The sequence below is a fragment of the Phascolarctos cinereus genome, unplaced genomic scaffold (genome assembly GCF_003287225.1).
Source record: "Phascolarctos cinereus isolate Bilbo 61053 unplaced genomic scaffold, phaCin_HiC Scaffold_4;HRSCAF=312, whole genome shotgun sequence".
NCBI classification, from domain to species: Eukaryota; Metazoa; Chordata; class Mammalia; order Diprotodontia; family Phascolarctidae; genus Phascolarctos; species Phascolarctos cinereus.
Window position 1 is genome coordinate 369,119,415 of NW_027555847.1, and position 17,753 is coordinate 369,137,167.

At 37.2% G+C, this 17,753-nt stretch overlaps 1 protein-coding gene across 1 annotated transcript in view; it reads right to left on the bottom strand.

Annotated features, from left to right (window-relative positions):
• The window catches only part of LOC110198154 (netrin receptor DCC), a 378,347-nt gene that overhangs the window by 77,969 nt on the left and 282,625 nt on the right, over positions 1-17,753 (bottom strand). The window contains exon 9 of the mRNA XM_078151764.1: positions 5,791-5,932. Coding sequence (XP_078007890.1) covers positions 5,791-5,932 — 142 coding nt within the window. The remainder of the gene's footprint in view (positions 1-5,790; positions 5,933-17,753) is intronic.

Consider the following 17,753-nt stretch of genomic DNA (forward strand, 5'->3'; position numbering starts at 1 on the left):
GAGGACCAGATTGGGAAGAGGTTTGAGGCCAAACATAGGAGTTTACATTTGACCCTAGATGTAAGAAGGAGCCACTAGAGTTGAGTGACTCATATGTTCTTTGTACTCTTGACAATAAGAAAGTCTAGAAGCAGGGTAAGTTTGTGGGTAAAGATACTGAGTTCTGTTTCAGATAGGTTGAATCTGAGAAGCCTATGGGGCAACTAATGTCTAACAGCCAATGAAGGATGTAAGACTGGAGCTCAGGAAAGAGACTAAGACTTGATATATTGATCTGGAGATTATCTGCATAGTGATGGTAATTTAACCCATGGAAGTTGATGAGATCAGCAAGTGAGAGAGTATAGAGAAAGGATTCCAAAATGGCTTGGGGAACACCCAGAATTAGTAGGCAAGTCATGGATAAATATATAGGAAAGAAGACTAAGAAGAACTAAGGAAAGGAGAAAAAGAACTAAAAAAAAAAAGAACAATTCTTAATAATCAAGAGGAGAGAGCATCAAAGAGTAAATTAACAGTGGCAAATGTTACAGAAAAATCAAAAAGAATGATTACGAAAAGGTCGTTAGATTTGGCCACTAAGAGATTACTGGAGGGAGTAGTTTCAGCAAAATGATTAGTCCAAAAGAAAAGTTTATGCTAGAATCTAGATTACAGAAGGCTTAAAAGAAAGGGAAAAAACTTCAGGCACCAAATATAGACACCTTTTTACAAGGAATTTAGCTGAGAAGGGAAAGTGAGCTATAGGATGAGAGGTAGTAGGGATGCTAAAATCTAATGGGGTTTCTGTTTTTGTTAAAGATAAGGAGACTTGAGTGTGTTTTTTGGCAAGAGAGACAGGAAAAAAAGAGGAGACGATAGTGGGGTTTAATCTCCTGGAATATATCATGGATACATACAGTTATGCTGGTTTTGGTAAGGAGAGGAGTCACCTCTTCATCAGAGGAAACAGTAGAAATTAGGATAGAATGGATGATGGTATCTGTGTGTGGAGTGAGGCAAGGAGAAATAATGAAAGGGAAGCTCACAGCAAATGGCTTCTTGAGCCCATCTGAAAGGATGGAAAGAGGAAGTGTAGTTGGAGTCTCGAAGAACAAAGACATTTGGAAGAGCTTGTACAGAGTGGGACAGGGAATCAAAAAAGCAAGGACTAGGATGCTTAGGATTCCCCTCTAGTGTTGAAGATAACACACGTGTAGTACACACGACACTTCATGTTCCATTTGTCCACACATCAGTAGGAGTAAGGAAGGTGGATGATGAGAGCAGTTCAGGATTGGGGCATGGTAAGACATGGGTAGTCATAGGATAAGGGAATGAAGGACAGGAGAGTACAGAATAGGTTGCAGTTGAGCGAGTTCAAAAAGGGTCAAGCCTGGAAAAGCAAGAGTGCACAGTTATTTCATCACTAGAGTATGGAAATACTGAGAGGCATAGTGATGGCAAAAAGTAGGTTTAAGAACAGTACTGCATGAGAAGGGGTGAAATGAGACTCCAAGATTATGAGCAGATGGAGTTTTAGAGTTCACTTAGATGTGTAACACTGGTGAATGATGGCAAAATCAAAGTTAGGATAATCACTTTGAATAGTGAGGTAGATTAGAAAAGTAGGTCGTGGGCATTTAGTATATTGAAGGACTGGGGAATTACAGGATTTGAGGGCACATCGATATGTATTTGCAGTCCTTCAGAAAGAGTACAGGGGGGCAGCTAGGTGGCACACTGGATAGAGAACCAGCCCTGAAGTCAGGAGGACCTGACTTCAAATCCAGCTTCAGACCAAATACTTCACACTTACTAGCTGTGTGACCCTGGGCAAGTCACTTAACCCCAATTGCCCCCCCCAAAAAAAAACACAAACAGAAAGAATACAGGATTTGAGGCATACACATATTCATAGGGGGTTAAGAACCACGGTAAGGCCTCTCATTTGTACAGTGTTCACAATGGGATGAAATCAATTTTATATTTATGGTACTTAATTTCAGTATCCTTCAGAACTCTCTGTGTGGAGCTTTCAGATGAGGAAATCATGAAAATGCAGATCATCTATTGCTCTGCCACTTATAATATTAGGAAGTACTTAGGGACACCTGACATTCAGTGAAATGCCCAGTTACACAGCCAGGAAGCGTCGGAAGCAGGAACTGAGCTCAGGTAATAAGGTTATGAACACTGGAACACAGGGGTGCTTAACTGAGGGTGACCTAAGGGGTCAGAGGGTCTGGGAACCTGAATGGGGAAAAATACCGCTTTATTTTCACTGTTTGGTTTCCTTTGTAATCCAAGGTATTCTACTTCACACGTGTAACACCACTCTTCTGAGAAGTTGTCTACAGGCTTCATTAGACTGACAAACGGATTCAGCATACACACACTCACATACACACACAGTTAAGAACCTCATCACTACATCATGCTGCCTCTCATTGGTACAGAATTCATACTGAAGTTAAATTTATTGTATTTTTATGACCTTTAATATCATCGTCATCATTGCTAACATTCATTTAGCACTTTAAAAATTATGGAATACAGGGGAACCTAGGGTGCAGTGGATAGAGCACTGACCCTGGAGGCAGGAAGACCTGAGTTCAAACCTGACCTCAGACACATAACACTGACTAGCTGTGTGATCCTGGGCAAGTCACTTAACCCCACTGCCTAGCCAAAAAAAAGAAAAAGAAAAAAAAAGAAAGGAAGGAAAAGGTTGCCTCTAGAGAAAACCTCTTTAAAACAAAGATTTGATGTCAGGTTGATTTGGAAATGCAACTCAGTCTTATGGACATAATGTATGACTTTGACATGGATCCTTACTCTCTCTGTTTCCAATTCCTGACTAACCAACTAAAGAGCTTTGCAGGAATGTAACGAATAAGTAAAGAATTATAGTTTTATTAACTATTTAAGGAATAATTATTTAAGAAATAAGGCTACAGAATAAAAAAGGGATATAATTACTATGGGACCATTTTAATTTTAGTTAAATTTATTTGTTTAAAGAAAAAGTTATCACTGGCCCTGCACTCAGGTGGACCTGAGTTCAAATCCGGCCTCAGACACTAGACACTTACTAGCTGGGTGACACTCAGCACGTCACTTAACCCCAACTGCCTCAGCAAAAAACAGAAAGAAAAACAAGAATTACAGAATACTTCACAACATTACCTCATTTTATCCTTACATCAAACCTGGCATGCAGGTGCTATTATTTTTCAATTTTATGGATGAAGAAACTAAGGCAGATACAGATTAAATGACTTGCCCAAGTGTTCTACAGCTAAAAATGTCTGAGGACAAATTTGAACTCAGTTTTTCCTGTCTCCAGGTCCAGTGCTCTATCACCGTGCTACTTATCTGCCCTCTTCTAAAACTCAAACTCCCAAAAAACCAAAGGAGTGACTAAGAAGTGGCTAACTTTTATCTTCTATTAAGATAAAATTTCCATTAAGCAGAAAGAGTGATTTATATAGTTAATGAAGACTTAGGGTCATCCTTGACTCTTCTCCGTCCCTCAGAGCAGATATCAGTCATTGGCAAATTCCTGTCTGTTCTGTAGTAAATGACAATATCTCTAGAGACTATGTTGTTCAGTCCTTTCAGTTGTGTCTGACTCTTCATGACTCCATTTGGGGTTTTCTTCACAAAGATACTGGAGTGGTTCGCCATTTCCTTCTTCAGCTCATTTTACAGATGCAAGCACTGAGGCAAAGAGGGTTAAGTGACTTGCCCACAGTCACAAAGACTGTAGAAAGGGTTTGAGGTGAGCCCAGCACTCTACCCGCTGTACCACCTAGCTTCTCCTTAGAAAGTATATACTTTCTCTAATCTCTGTTCATCCTGCTGCCACTTTAGATACTCTTCACCTCTAACGTGGCGAGCTCCTTGCTTCCGATTTCTCCCTTCTCTCATTCATCTTTCACATCACTGCCAAAATAATCTGCTGAGTATACAGAAAAGACCATGTCACTCTACTCAAAAATCTCCATCAGTTCTCTTTTGCCTATAGGATAACATAATAAAATACAAGCTCATTGGTCTAACATTTAAATGACCTCCATAATCATGTTCTAGCTGAACTTTTACCTTTGTGGATTAGAACCCCAGGGAAGAACAGACCTCTGTGGTTCAGGAAAGCCACAGTATTATGCATATATACCCCAAATAATCAATCTTACTTCTCTGGCCAAACACATCTATAAAAAGACGTTAGGACATTACTCTGGTAGTGGTAACCTACAAAGTCAGGGTGGAATGGAAGCAAGCCCCAGGGTATTTGTGATGAAGTAGATTGTGAATGGAGTTTGGGGACAAAAAATGATCAAAGTGTTGCTGAGAAAATGTTGTTAATGTGATTATGTGGAAGCCCAAGTAGCTTAGTTGTTGGGAGCCAATGCTTGAATTTGTGAATATTATTTCAGTGCAGGTTCCTAGTCATTTTAATTAGTTCATGGAAAATTTATTATGGGACTCTACATTTTAAGACAGAAGGGATCTTAGAGGCCATCATGTCCTATCCCCTTTTTTAACAGATGAGAAAGCAGACTTAAGAGATTTCTGATTTACTTTACAAAAAGTAAATTCCTAAAAGTGAATTCCTAAGAATTCAAACTCAGGTCTCACTGACTCCGGGTCCAGTGTTCCAAGCAACAAATCCCTTCCTGCCGCCTAGTGATAGCTGCCTTCAATCTTAATCCCAATTGTGGGAAAAATTAATTTAAATTTAAGAGTGCTCTGCCTGGGCATGGTGTCTATTACTAGGAAGTGTCAGCCTGCTTTTATCTGGGAGAGGGCCTAACTACTATCCTGGCTGATACATATTATGTTATACTAAGTTGGCTGACTGCAGCTAACCCAGATGGGAGGGGTGGATTTGGAGGGGATGGCAAAGAGACCTGAAGAAATCAGAGATCAGTACACTATTACCAGCTGAGATAATGTGCCCAGGAGCCAGCAGGAGTCTTGAGAACCAGCAGAACACTCATTCAACAGCATCACACAGTGGCAATGCCACACTCATTATGAAGTAAGCCTACTGAAAAAACAATGCTGTGATATCATTGTGTGATACCACATGTGTGGTCCTGCCATGTCAGAATCATCAACGGCTTCTCAACATGTGTGCCTTAGCCACAGATATTCCCTACATAGATGCCCTTCCCAGGTGGCTTTTCTCCTCACTTCTGGTACAAATAATTGTAAAAGAATATATACTGTTTCATTATGGGAATGTTCTATTTTGACATTCTTGCCTTCACTTTGAACTAATTATATCTTCTGGCTGACTACGAAGTAAATGCATCAGTGGGGGCTCATGAACTATGGTTTTCAGTCACTATATTAATAGATATAGATGCAGACAGATAAACACAGAGATAATAATTTGAAAAGGGAAGAGGTCATTAACAAATAGATGATCATGGATGGCTTTTCTTAGTAGATGACATATAAAATGAGCTTTGAAATTTTAAGAAGCCATATCTGTGCGTAGTAGGTATTTAATTGAATTGGATTAAATTGAATCAAGTTAGAAAAATAGATAAATTAATACAGATTAAACTTGCAAAATACCAAAGTTCTATGATTAATTAAGATAAATTCTGAAGCAAAATCTGCAATGACAGCATAATGTAGACAATAAAGTTAAAAATAAAAAGACTGTGTTTGTTCAGGCCAATAAATTCACCCTATCGGTAAGCTGTCAATATTCCCTTAAAATGAAAGTTTATTATATTCCCAAAGCATTTAATTCATCCAAATCTTTCAAGAAGACACTATGTAAACACTGACCTGTGAACAAGTACCAGAGGTTGTTTGGCTCTAGTGTTTCCATCTCACCTCGGCGGGTTGTCTTTCTATGTCGGATTTTATAACCAGTAATAAATCCATTTTGTGTACCTGGTGGTGGAGGTAGCCAACTCACTTTGATACTCTGTAAAACAAAAGATGTTAATGTGGAAAGTTTGTCAAAGGAAAGGAAGCATTGCAGGCTTCAGAAAGAGTGGAAGTTGGGACAGCTAGGTGGCACAGTGGCTAGAGCATTGGCCCTAAAGTGAGGAGGACCTGAGTTCAAATCCAGTCTCAGACCAAACACTTGACACTTACTAGCTGTGTGACCCTGGGTAAATCACTTAACCCCAATTGTCTAAAAAAAAAAAAGAATGAAAGTTGAGGAAGGAATACAGAAGGAAAAAGATAAATATTAGGTCACTGTTGATGTTCAATTGTTTTTCAGTCATGTCTTACTCTCCGTGACCCCATTTGAGGTTTTCTTGACAAAGATACTGGAGTAGTTTGCCGTTTCTTTCTCTAGCTCATTTTATAATTGAGGAAACTGAGGCAAACAGGGTTAAGTGACTTGCTCAGGGTCACACAGCTAGTAACTGTCCAAAGCCAGATTTGAATTCAGGTCTTCCTGACTCCAGGCCTGGTACTATATCCATTGCACCACCATCAAGGAACTGTATCAGGCTTTTATGTTTAAGTAAAGAAATATGACAATTAGAGGTATTACTATGTATTAAATTCCCAAGAAGAAAAAAAAAGTCTCAATTAAAAAATGTGAAGAGATCTCAAGAGGCCAGCAAGTCTAAACCTTCCATTTTAAAGACGAAGAAACTGAGGCCCAGCAGTGTCTTGCCCTAGATCACACGGGTCGTATTTGGTAGAGTTTAAACTTGGTTCTTCCGATTCTAAATCTAATGCTCTTTCCATTGCTTCCTTCTACAACTTTTAGATTAAAATGTAGTTGATAAAGTTTAGTGTCATGAATATATTGTCAAGAAATATATCTGAATCACACCGGTCAGGATTGTATTGGCTCCACTAGAACAACGAGCAATGGAAGGGAAGTCAAGGTAGCTGTCCCAGCTCCACCTTTGCCCATCCATGGGGGACTTGAGCAAGTTCCTTCCCCTTTGGAAGCCTCCATTCCCTCACCTGTAAAATGAAAGATTCATAGCATGTCATAGACCTAGACCTGAAAGAGATCTTAGAGGCCATTTAATCCACCTCCCTTGTTTAACTGATCAGGAACTGAGGCCCACCAGTTAAGTGACCTAGGCCATACAGGCAATAAGTAGCACTATCAAAAATTCAAAACCAGATCCTCTGACTACAATCTAGAACACTTTCCACCAAATCATGATTCAGTCTGTCTACTAGACTGCATGGTCCTTTCCAAGATTATAATTTAAGTTTATAATTATAAATTAGACTTATAATTATATGTAATTATAATTACATACAAATATAATTAGATATTAATTTGTATATTTATATTAAATCAATAATGAATTATAATTAATAAATTATAACTATGTAATTACTGATATATAATTTATAATATATAAATTCATTGTAATAGGACTATTCTCTCTATAAACGAAAGATTGTATATATCTTGAATATGCAAAGAACCACAATGCTTAATAAATGGCAGGCTTTCCTTTGGTCATTTAAATGATGGGTAGTGTAGTGTGCCCTTTGAAAAGCAAGTGTGGTATTCATAACAGTTAAAATGACTATAAATTACCCACTAAGTCTAGAATGTTTAATAATTCTAATGACTGCTTGAATATTATTTATTTTTAGATAGATGATAAGTTTTCATTATTATATTTGATAGTTTTATGTGCTGGTATCAATTTTCCCATTTATCCAATGTACTGTCAGTACTTTTCAGCATGATTTATTCATGTAAACAATTATATTTTCCTTGAGTCAGGAGTTGGAGCGCTTGCAGAGCTAGCCTTTTATTTGGATTTCCATTATTGGAAGTAGTTCTTTTAGTTGTTCTTCCCATTCTTCTCACTTGTTCTCATTTGTAGTTAAGTCCCATATAAATGTGTTTGCCTCTCTTTTAAAAATACTTTTGCATTGATTTCCAGCATATGCTAGCAGATTGAAAGCTATGGCAATGGAACTCTTTCAGTTCAGTTTTTTTTTTTTCAGTTTCTCAAGAGACGATATGGCAAAAAGCCTCAAATTCTATTATTTTGAAAAGTTAATGTCTATTTTAGAAATGATCGCATGACTGAAAGTTTATAGACACTATGTTAAAGAGCAATGTATTTAACCCTGCATTCCCTATGGAGTATGTTCCATAGTCACTATCATAGCTAGGAATTTCCTTACTAAGCTACCTGAAATGATCCCTGTTAGAAAAAAAGATTTACTTTGAGCACAACCTAACCTCTGCGCAGTGGTTTAAGGGTATTATTAACCCTCTCAACTACCGTTAATCCTATATACTTATTATACTATGCTTTGAATTAGAAACTAATATTATTTTTAAAAATTGATAAAAAGTAAAAACAAAATTCATTCAGTCTTTAAGCATAGTGTCGAGGTTGAATTGCTTGGCACATAGGATATACTAAGTGTTTATGGAATGACTCTCTGGAGTTAGGAAGATTTGCCTCTGATGTTTACTATTTGTATGACTTGGACATATCATTGAACCCCTCTGACTTTCACTTTCCTAAAATAAGGATAATAAGATTTTTAGGGTCTATCTCACAGTGTTGTCAGAATTAAATGCAATAATATGTAAAAAGGGTTTTACAAACATTAAAGTACTACACCAAAGTTATTATGATGAATCGGCATCCTCCCCACAAAGCGATGTAAAGAAAGTACTGGTTATCCTTAAAATGTAAGTCATTATAATTAAAGGAAAAGGCACCTTTTTTTTTCTTTTTAGGCTGCGCGATGGGGTTAAGTGACTTGCCGAGTGTCACCCAGCTAGTAAGTGTCTAGTGTCTGAGGCTGGATTTGAACTCAGGTCCTCCTGAGTGCAGGGCCAGTGATAACTTTTTCTTTAAACAAATAAATTTAACTAAAATTAAAATGGTCCCATAGTAATTATATCTCTTTTTTATCCTGTAGCCTTATTTCTTAGACAATTATTCCTTAAATAGTTAATAAAACTATAATTCTTTACTTATTTGTTACATTCCTGCAAAGCTCTTTAGTTGGTTGGTCAGGAATCAGAAACAGAGAGAGTAAGGATCCATGTCAAAGTCATACATTATGTCCATAAGACTGAGTTGCATTTCCAAATCAACCTGACATCAAATCTTTGTTTTAAAGAGGTTTTCTCTAGAGGCAACCTTTTCAAAGGAAAATATTCCTTTCTTTTTTTTTCTTTTTCTTTTTTTTGGCTAGGCAATGGGGTTAAGTGACTTGCCCAGGATCACACAGCTAGTAAGTGTTATGTGTCTGAGGTCAGATTTGAACTCAGGTCCTCCTGAATCCAGGCCCGGTGCTCTATCCACTGCGCCACCTAGCTGCCCCAAAGGAATATATTTCTAAAAGTAGGAAAAAACATATTTATATGCCAGGTACTCATATAAGACATTTAAACAGTTTATGGAATCTGAGGACAGTGTTGATCTTCTAAGAAATCTCCATCGTATCACTCATGTTCTGAACTTAAACGTACTTACTGGCATGTTCACCAGCTTCTAACTTATCTCACTGAATCTTGCCAGGAGCAAGGGCCATGACATAACATTTAAGTTGTCCATTCGAGAAGAGTAGAGGCCAAGGGCTAATGATAATGGTGCATTATTGGGTAAAATGTACAAAATACTAATTTGTCTTCTGACCCTTCAAGACTCACAGAGATCCTATCATGAAAATACTTTTATAAAAATGATATTCTGTGCTTAAAATGTTTCATTTCTTTGAAGATTTGGGAAACCATTTCTCTAGTTATAGAAAAGTAATGTACACTTTGTCCTTATGCTGACATTGAACTAGGCCTTCAACGAATCAGCCAATTAACAAATGCATATTGGATTTCTGATATTTACATAATATTTAGGAGTTTTCTTATAATAACCCTGTGAGGTAAGTACTGCAAATATTATTTTATATCTATTTTAAAAGGAAAATTAAAACTCTGAGAGGTTAAGTGATTTTTAATTTATCCATTCAACAAGCATTTATCAGGCACACACCAACTGCCAGTCACTTTCCTAGCCACTGGGGTCATAAAATCACCACCACCACCACCAGCAGCACCAAACTACAACTGCAGTGAATAGTCCTTGCCTCCAAGGAGCTTACATTTTATTTAGAGGGAAGGAAAAACAACAACAAAAAACCAGATAAATAAAAATGACGCACAAAATAATTTGAGGGGGAGGGCAGGTCAAGGTATGCCTTGTATAAAATGAATTTTTCCCCTGTAAAGTTGCTAATAATTTCATAATTGCCAAATCTATTTTAATCTCCCTAATCACCATTTCTCAAACCTGATCCTTCTCTGCAACATTTGAAACTGTTGACTACTTTCTCTTCTTGGATACTCTCATCTCTAGTTTTTGCGAACACTGAGCTCTCTCGGTTCTCCTCTTACCTGTCTGATCTGTTGTTTCTCAGTCTCCTTTATTCAGTCACCATCCATGTTGCTCCTATTAACTGTGCGTATTCCCTATAGCATTGTCCTTAGCCCTGCTTCTCTTTTTCTGTCTATACTTCGATTTGGTGACCTCATCTCTCAAGGTTTCAATTTTCAACTCTATGAAGTTGACCCTAAAATCTATATATGCAGCCCTATTCTCTCTTCTGAGCCCTGCACTCAGGAGGACCTGAGTTCAAATACGGCCTCAGACACTAGACACTTACTAGCTGGGTGACACTCAGAAAGTCACTTAACCCCATCGCGTAGCCTAAAAAGAAAAAAAAAAGTTGCCTTTTCCTTTAATTATAATGACTTACATTTTAAGGATAACCAGTACTTTCTTTACATCAGCTTTGTGTGGAGGATGTTGATTCATCATAATAACTTTGGTGTAGTACTTTAATGTTCGTAAAACCTTTTTTACCTATTATTGCATTTAATTCTGACCACACTGTAGGATAGAAACTAAAAATCTTATTATCCTTATTTTAGGAAAGTGAAAGTCAGAGGGCTTCAATGATATGTCCATGGTCATACAGATAGTGAACATCAGAACAAATCTTCCTAACTCCAGAGAGTCATTCCTGTATCATAAGCAAATTGTTCATTAGATATGTGTAACAGGATGTCCTGTACACATTTCAAAATTATCATGTTCAAAACAGAACTGATTTTCTACTCTTCAACCAAATATCACCCTTTTTTGAAAGTGACGAAGAGAGGAAGGAGCACATTCCAGGCATGGCAGATAACTTGTTTAAAGACAGCAAAACAGGCAAATTGAACACTATGTACAGTGAAAGGCAATTGAACTGGTTTGGCTAAAAAGTAGTATATGTAATGGAGAGTAATGCAAAATAAGCTTCAAAACATAGGCTGCAACTAACCGCAATGGGATCTAAATGACAACCAGAGTAATTTTCTTTTTAATACAGAGGCAATTAGGAGCCAGGAGACCATCTTCAGTAACAGGGTCAAACCTTTTTTTTTGTTTGTTTGTTTTAGCATACCAATTTGTCAGTGGATGTGGTATTGGAAAGTGGAGAGGTTTGAAGCAGGGAGAACAATTAAAAGGATCTTGTTATAGTCCGATCAAGAAGAGATGAGGGCATCAATTAGGGTGAGGGTTGTGTGACTGGAGAAAAACAGAAATATGTGAGATGTTATAGGGACAGAATAGATTTTATTGTTATTGTTTTTCAGTCATATCTGACTCTTCATGACCCCATTTGGGGTTTTCTTTGCAAAGATATTAGAGTGATTTTGCCATTTCCTTCTCTAGCTCATTTTACAGAGGAAGAATTGAGGCAAACAGCATTAAGTGACTTGCCCAGGGTCATAAAGCTACTACGTGTGTGAGGCTAGATTTGAACTTAGGTCTTCTTGGCTCTAGACCCAGAACTCTATTCACTGTGCCACTTAGCTACCCAAGAGTAGATTAAACTTGGCAATTGACTTGATAAAAATCAGACAACTAGTAAATATCATCATTGAGAAGTGAGTTTATTTCAGTTTCTCACTTTAATTATGCATACATTTTGGTACTTTAAATGTACTTCTTCTGTAACTCAACTTACTGGGTTCTTTTCCAGTCCATTCAGCAATTCTAGTCAATGTTCAAGTTTTTTCTCACTGTATATTTCCCCCCTTGAGCTCCTTTTATATTGCCTAACAATAGGTCCCTTTAGTTTATTTTGCTTGAAACTACTATTCAAATCTTCTTCCTCACATATTCCTGCAAATATTACTCTTCCCAGTTCCTTTCTCTGCCCATTTATAGGTCTATTGATTCAACTTTTATTGATATAATCTTATTTTTTTTTACATTCCCTTTATGAAGCCAGATGAAAGTATGATTCAGGAGTCTCCCTCATCTGTCCATCTCTCTTCTTCATTGAGAGATTGTGTTCCTTAATTATAAGAAGTACTATTTTTTTTCCCTCTATGCTTCTTCTTTCTCTTAAAATACTTATCTAATCGGTGCTCATAAATTTTGGTCATAGATACTTCTTACTTTGTTTCCCAATGATACTGACAAGTTAAGACACGTAAAGGTAATAGTCCTTTCTTTTCCCTGAAACACATAGACACAGAGGCATTATCTATTCTTGTATGATCTATGAACTAGTTCATTTTTTTAATTAGGCTGCTTTTGTTTACTAACTGTCCAGTTAACATTTTTTTAATATAAATTTATTTTTAGTTTTCAACATTTACTTCCACAAGATTTTGAATTCCATATTTTCACCCCACCTTGCCCCTCCCCCCACCCCAAGATGGCATGCATTCTGAATACCCCTTCCCCTAGTCTGCCCTCCCTTCTATCTCTCCCCTCCGCTTTTCTCATCCCCCTCCCCTTGTATTTTCCTGTAAGGCAGGATAGATTTCTATACCTCATTTCCTGTATTTCTTATTTCCCAGTTGCATGTGGAAACATTTTTTTTAAACATGTGTTTTTAAAACTTTGGGTTCCAAATTTTCTCCCTTCCTCCCACCCCACCCACCCTCATTGAAAAGGCAAGCAAGTCAATACAGGCCATACATGTGCAGTTATGCAAAACACTTCCATAGTAGACATGTTGTGAAAAACTAACTCTATTTCCCTTAATTCTATCTTGCCTCCCCCACCATTTTATTCTATTCTTTCTTTTGACCCTGTCCCTCCTCAGAAGTACTTCTTTCTGATTACCCCTTTCCCAATCTGCCCTTCTCTCTATCATCCCCCTGCTCTCTTGTCCCCTTCCTCCCCTATTTTCCTGTAGGGTAAGACAGATTTCCATACCCAATTGAGTGTGTATGTTATTCCTCCTTAAGCCAAATCCTATGGAATAAGATTCCTCATTTCCTCTCACCTTCCCTGTTTCCCCTCCACTGTAAGAACCTTTTCTTGTCTGTTTTGTGCAAGATAATGTACCCCATTCTACCTCTCCCTTTCTCCTTCTCCTAGTATAATCCTCTCTCACCCCTTAATTTTATTCTCCAGATATTACCCCTTCATCTTCAACTCATCCTGTGCCCTCTATCTATCTGTTTATCTATCTATCTATCTATCTATCTATCTATCTATCTATCTATCTATACATATAATTTTTCCCCTCCCACTACCCTAATACTGACAAAGGTCTCATGAGTTATAAATATCATCTTTCCATGCAGGAATGTAAACAGTTCAGCCTTAATAAGTCTCTTATGATTTCTCTTTCCTGTTTACCTCTTCATGTTCCACTTGAGTCTTGTATTTGAAAGTCAAATTTTCTATTCAGCTCTGGTCTTTTCATCAAGAATGCTTGAAAGTCCTCTATTTCACTGAATGACCATTTTTTCCCCTGAAGGATTATACTCAGTTTTGCTGGGTAGGTGATTCTTGGTTGTAATCCTATCTCCTTTGCCCTCTGGAATATTATATTCCATGCCCTGTGGTCCCTTAATGTAGAAGCTGCTAAATCTTGTGTTATCCTGATTGTGTTTCCACAATACTTGAATTGTTTCTTTCTGGCTGCTTCAATATTTTCTCCTTGACCTGGGAACTCTGGAATTTGGCTACAATATTCCTAGGAGTTTTCCTTTGGGGATCTCTTTCAGGGGGAGATCTGTGGATTCTTTCAATTTCTATTTTGCCCTCTGGTTCTGATATACAGGGCAGTTTTCCTTGATAATTTCTTGAAAGATGATGTCTAGGCTCTTTTTTGATCATGGCTTTCAGATAGTCCAATAATTTTTAAATTCTCTCTCCTGGATCTATTTTCCAGGTCAGTTGTTTTTCCAATGAGATATTTCACATTGTTTTCTAATTTTTCATTCTTTTGGATTTGTTCTACTGTGTCGTGATTTCTCATAAAGTCACTGTCTTCCAATTGCTCTATTCTAATTTTTAAGGAAGTATTTTCTTCAGTAAGCTTTTGGACTTCCTTTTCCATTTGGCCAATTTTGCTTTTTAGGGCATTCTTCTCCTCATTGGCTTTTTGGACCTCTTTTGCCATTTGGGTTAGGCTATTTTTTAAGGTGTTATTTTCTTCAGTATTTTTTTGGGTCTCCTTTAGCAAGCTGTTGACTTGTTTTTCATGATTTTCTTGCATCACTTTCATTTCTCTTCCCAGTTTTTCCTCTACTTCTCTTACTTGCTTCTCAAAATCCCTTTTGAGCTCTTCCAAGGCCTGGGACTGATTCATATTTTTCTTGGAGGCTTTGGATGTAGGAGCTTTGACTTTGTTGTCTTCTTCTGGTTGTATGTTTTGATCTTCTTTGTCACCAAAGTAAGATAATATAGTCTGACTCTTTTTGCAAGGTTTGCTCATGATCCCAGCCAACTACTTGAGTTTTAAACTCTTTGTTAAGGTAAGAGTCTGCTTCCAATGTGGAGAATGTACTGTCCCAAGCTTTGGGGTTTGTATAGCTGTTTTCAGAGATACTTCTAGGGACCTGTAAATTTTCAGTTCTTCCAAGGTGGTATGATAAGGGTCGAGGTGTTTACTCTTTTCTTGGCCTGAGCTCTGGTCTTTGAGTGACCAGCCACAAGCAGTCTTTTTTTCTCTTGGAACTGTGAGGAGGGTTTCCTCTCTCCACAGCCACTACAAGCTCCACCACACCAGTGCTCCTCCTCACCCCAGGATTGCCACCCAGAACTGTGACCCAGATCCAAGCATGGGTAAAGCAAGAGAATCCTGCCTCAGCACAAGCAAAGAGATCCCTGCAGCTCTGATCAGCCACTTGATTTCCCCTCAGTCTGTGGACAGGAAGCTCAGGACACGGCCACAGTCACAGTGCCCACTCTCTGGGCTCTGGGCTCTGGCACTGGCTCTGACCTAGCTCTTCTCTCACCACAAAAACAGATTTTTCCCACTGACCTTCTAAGTTGTCTTTGGTATTCCTGGATTGGGGAGTCTGGAAACCACCACAGCTGCCCGCGATTCAGTCCTCTGAGGTCTGCTCCAGGTTTGCTGCGGCCTGTGCGCCCACGCTGAACTGGTCTCCTCTCCCTGCCTGGCGCAATATGCCTTTCTGTTCAACCATCCAGGCTGTCTTGGGGTGTAATTTTTTTTTACTCTGTCTTTTTGTGGGTTCTGCTGCTTTAGGATTTGTTTAGAGCCATTTTTTTATGGGTATTTGGAGGGGTTTGGCGGAGAGCTCAAGCAAGTCACTGCTTTCATGCTGCCATCTTCTCCAGTTAACATTTCTTGATGATCTCTAGTTTTCAAAGAAAGTATTACTAAAACACTATGATTTGCTCCTAATTATGTACAATCATTCTCTGATTTACAGGATATATTATGTTTGGATGTGTGATACTGACAATTTCTTTTTCCTTATATCGTATTCAAGGCTTATTCTTCTTTCTTCACTGCTTCTGATTAATGTTAAATGAATTGAGGTCATCTTGCTTGAAATATGCAATGTTTCCTTCTGGCCATTTGCAAAATAATTTTGAAGAGGTGGACCTGACAATTACATTTCCATATAAGCTAAACTTCAGGTACTTCTATGGAATCATCATGTGAATTGGAATAATTTGCCAGGCATTTTTCTTCTATGATTTCCTGAAATACGGCATTTGATTTCTTTGGTTTATCATTAACTGCCTTTCCATTTCCCTTTGAGGCCAACGATCCTCAGATTATCTTACAGAACACTCTTCATTATTAATCGCTTTAAGTTATAAAGACTTTATTCTATCAGTTTTGCCTATTTATTTGTTGTTGTTGTTCTTGTATTTGTTGTTCCATGTCCATTTTGTCTTCCATCTCCACCTTTTTTTCCCCAGTTGCCACTGTTTTATCAGGAATTTCCACTATTTGTTCTAAATCATTATTTTCCTATCTGTTTGAATTCTTCTTTCAGAAGAATTTTTCATTTCCATTTAATAGCTTAATTTAATTGATTTATTAAATTTCTGAAATACTTTGTTCATTCTTCTGGTAGTTCTCTGCTCATTTAGCAAGTTTAATTAATGTTGCTATGTTCACCTGGAGATTTCTTTTTACTTTATTTTACTCAACAGTACTTATTCATTTTATTAGGGCCCATTTTTTGATTTACTCTTTTCTATTCTATCCCTTTCCTTTTCCATTGTTCTTTTACCTGTGGTGTATTTCTTGATTTTTTTTAAATGAAAAAGGGGAGCAATGATTAAGCAGTAAATTAACACTAAATTCAGATTTACTGACTATGGGTTCAGTGGTCTATCCACTGTATACATAGCACATGTGCTGAACAATATTCTACCTTTTCTAGAGTTTTTTTCAGCATTTTTTCTTCCATTGTCTTTATTATTTTAATGATCTAATATGGTTCTAGCAAAAAAAAATAAACTTGGTAAAATGATTAAACTAAATTATGATATTCTAAATAGAAATAGTAGAAATATTAAAAATGAAAAAGGGTCCTTTTACAGTGACATTTCAGTGTTACACATCCAAAAAGTATTCTTTTTTCCTTTCAATATTATAAATATTCAAGAACTTTTGACATATGAAGTTGGAAAGGTGGGAAGTCTAATGAAATTGATATCCTTGAGTTGATGCGGACAGCTATTATTAATGATGACATAAGACCATGCTAAGTGAAAGTATTTCTGTCAAACCTTTTCAGAATGGGAAATCTGATTTCATTGTACAAAGGAAATTTTGTTTGTGCTCTACCAAAGATACAGTTATATATATTTTGACCATTACTTGAATTTTAATAAAATTGTTCTAATACATGTTATAGGTCAGATAAAAGCAAAAAAAAAACCTGCTACTTATATTGAAGAAAGGAGGTTATCTGATTGTGGTCACACTGAATGACTTTGAAACATGAGACCAATTCCTAAATCATTTTGTTAGATCCATTCACCATACAGGTCCTATTTTCTCAGTGGCATTCAATGGTCACATCTCACTTCATCTAAATCATTCACACATACAGTGAGAAATATCTTCCAGCATATGTTCCATTTTTTATGTATCACATTTCTTATAATATATACTTCCTAGCCAAGACAGACTGATAGTTCAGTCTAAATTGGTATTGCAAAATTGGCACACTCCAGATTTTTCTGGCTTCCTCTTGTCACTCTAGTGTTCACAATGTCTACACAAAGAAACTACTAGTTTGCCATGTTTCATGTAAGATGACTCCCATCAAACTATGACCTATCAGTTATTAGTCCTCATGTCAATAATAATTGGTATCAGAAGGAAAAGAAGAGGAGCAAATCAAGAAATGATCACATTACAAGCAAAGCTACATAGCTTATGTAGGTATGTTTCTACAAATTATAAACGCTATTGTAAAGCAGATGAAAATATGTATGTATGTACATTTAGTGTCTTAGTTTATATGCATGGATATGGTCTTTTGGGTA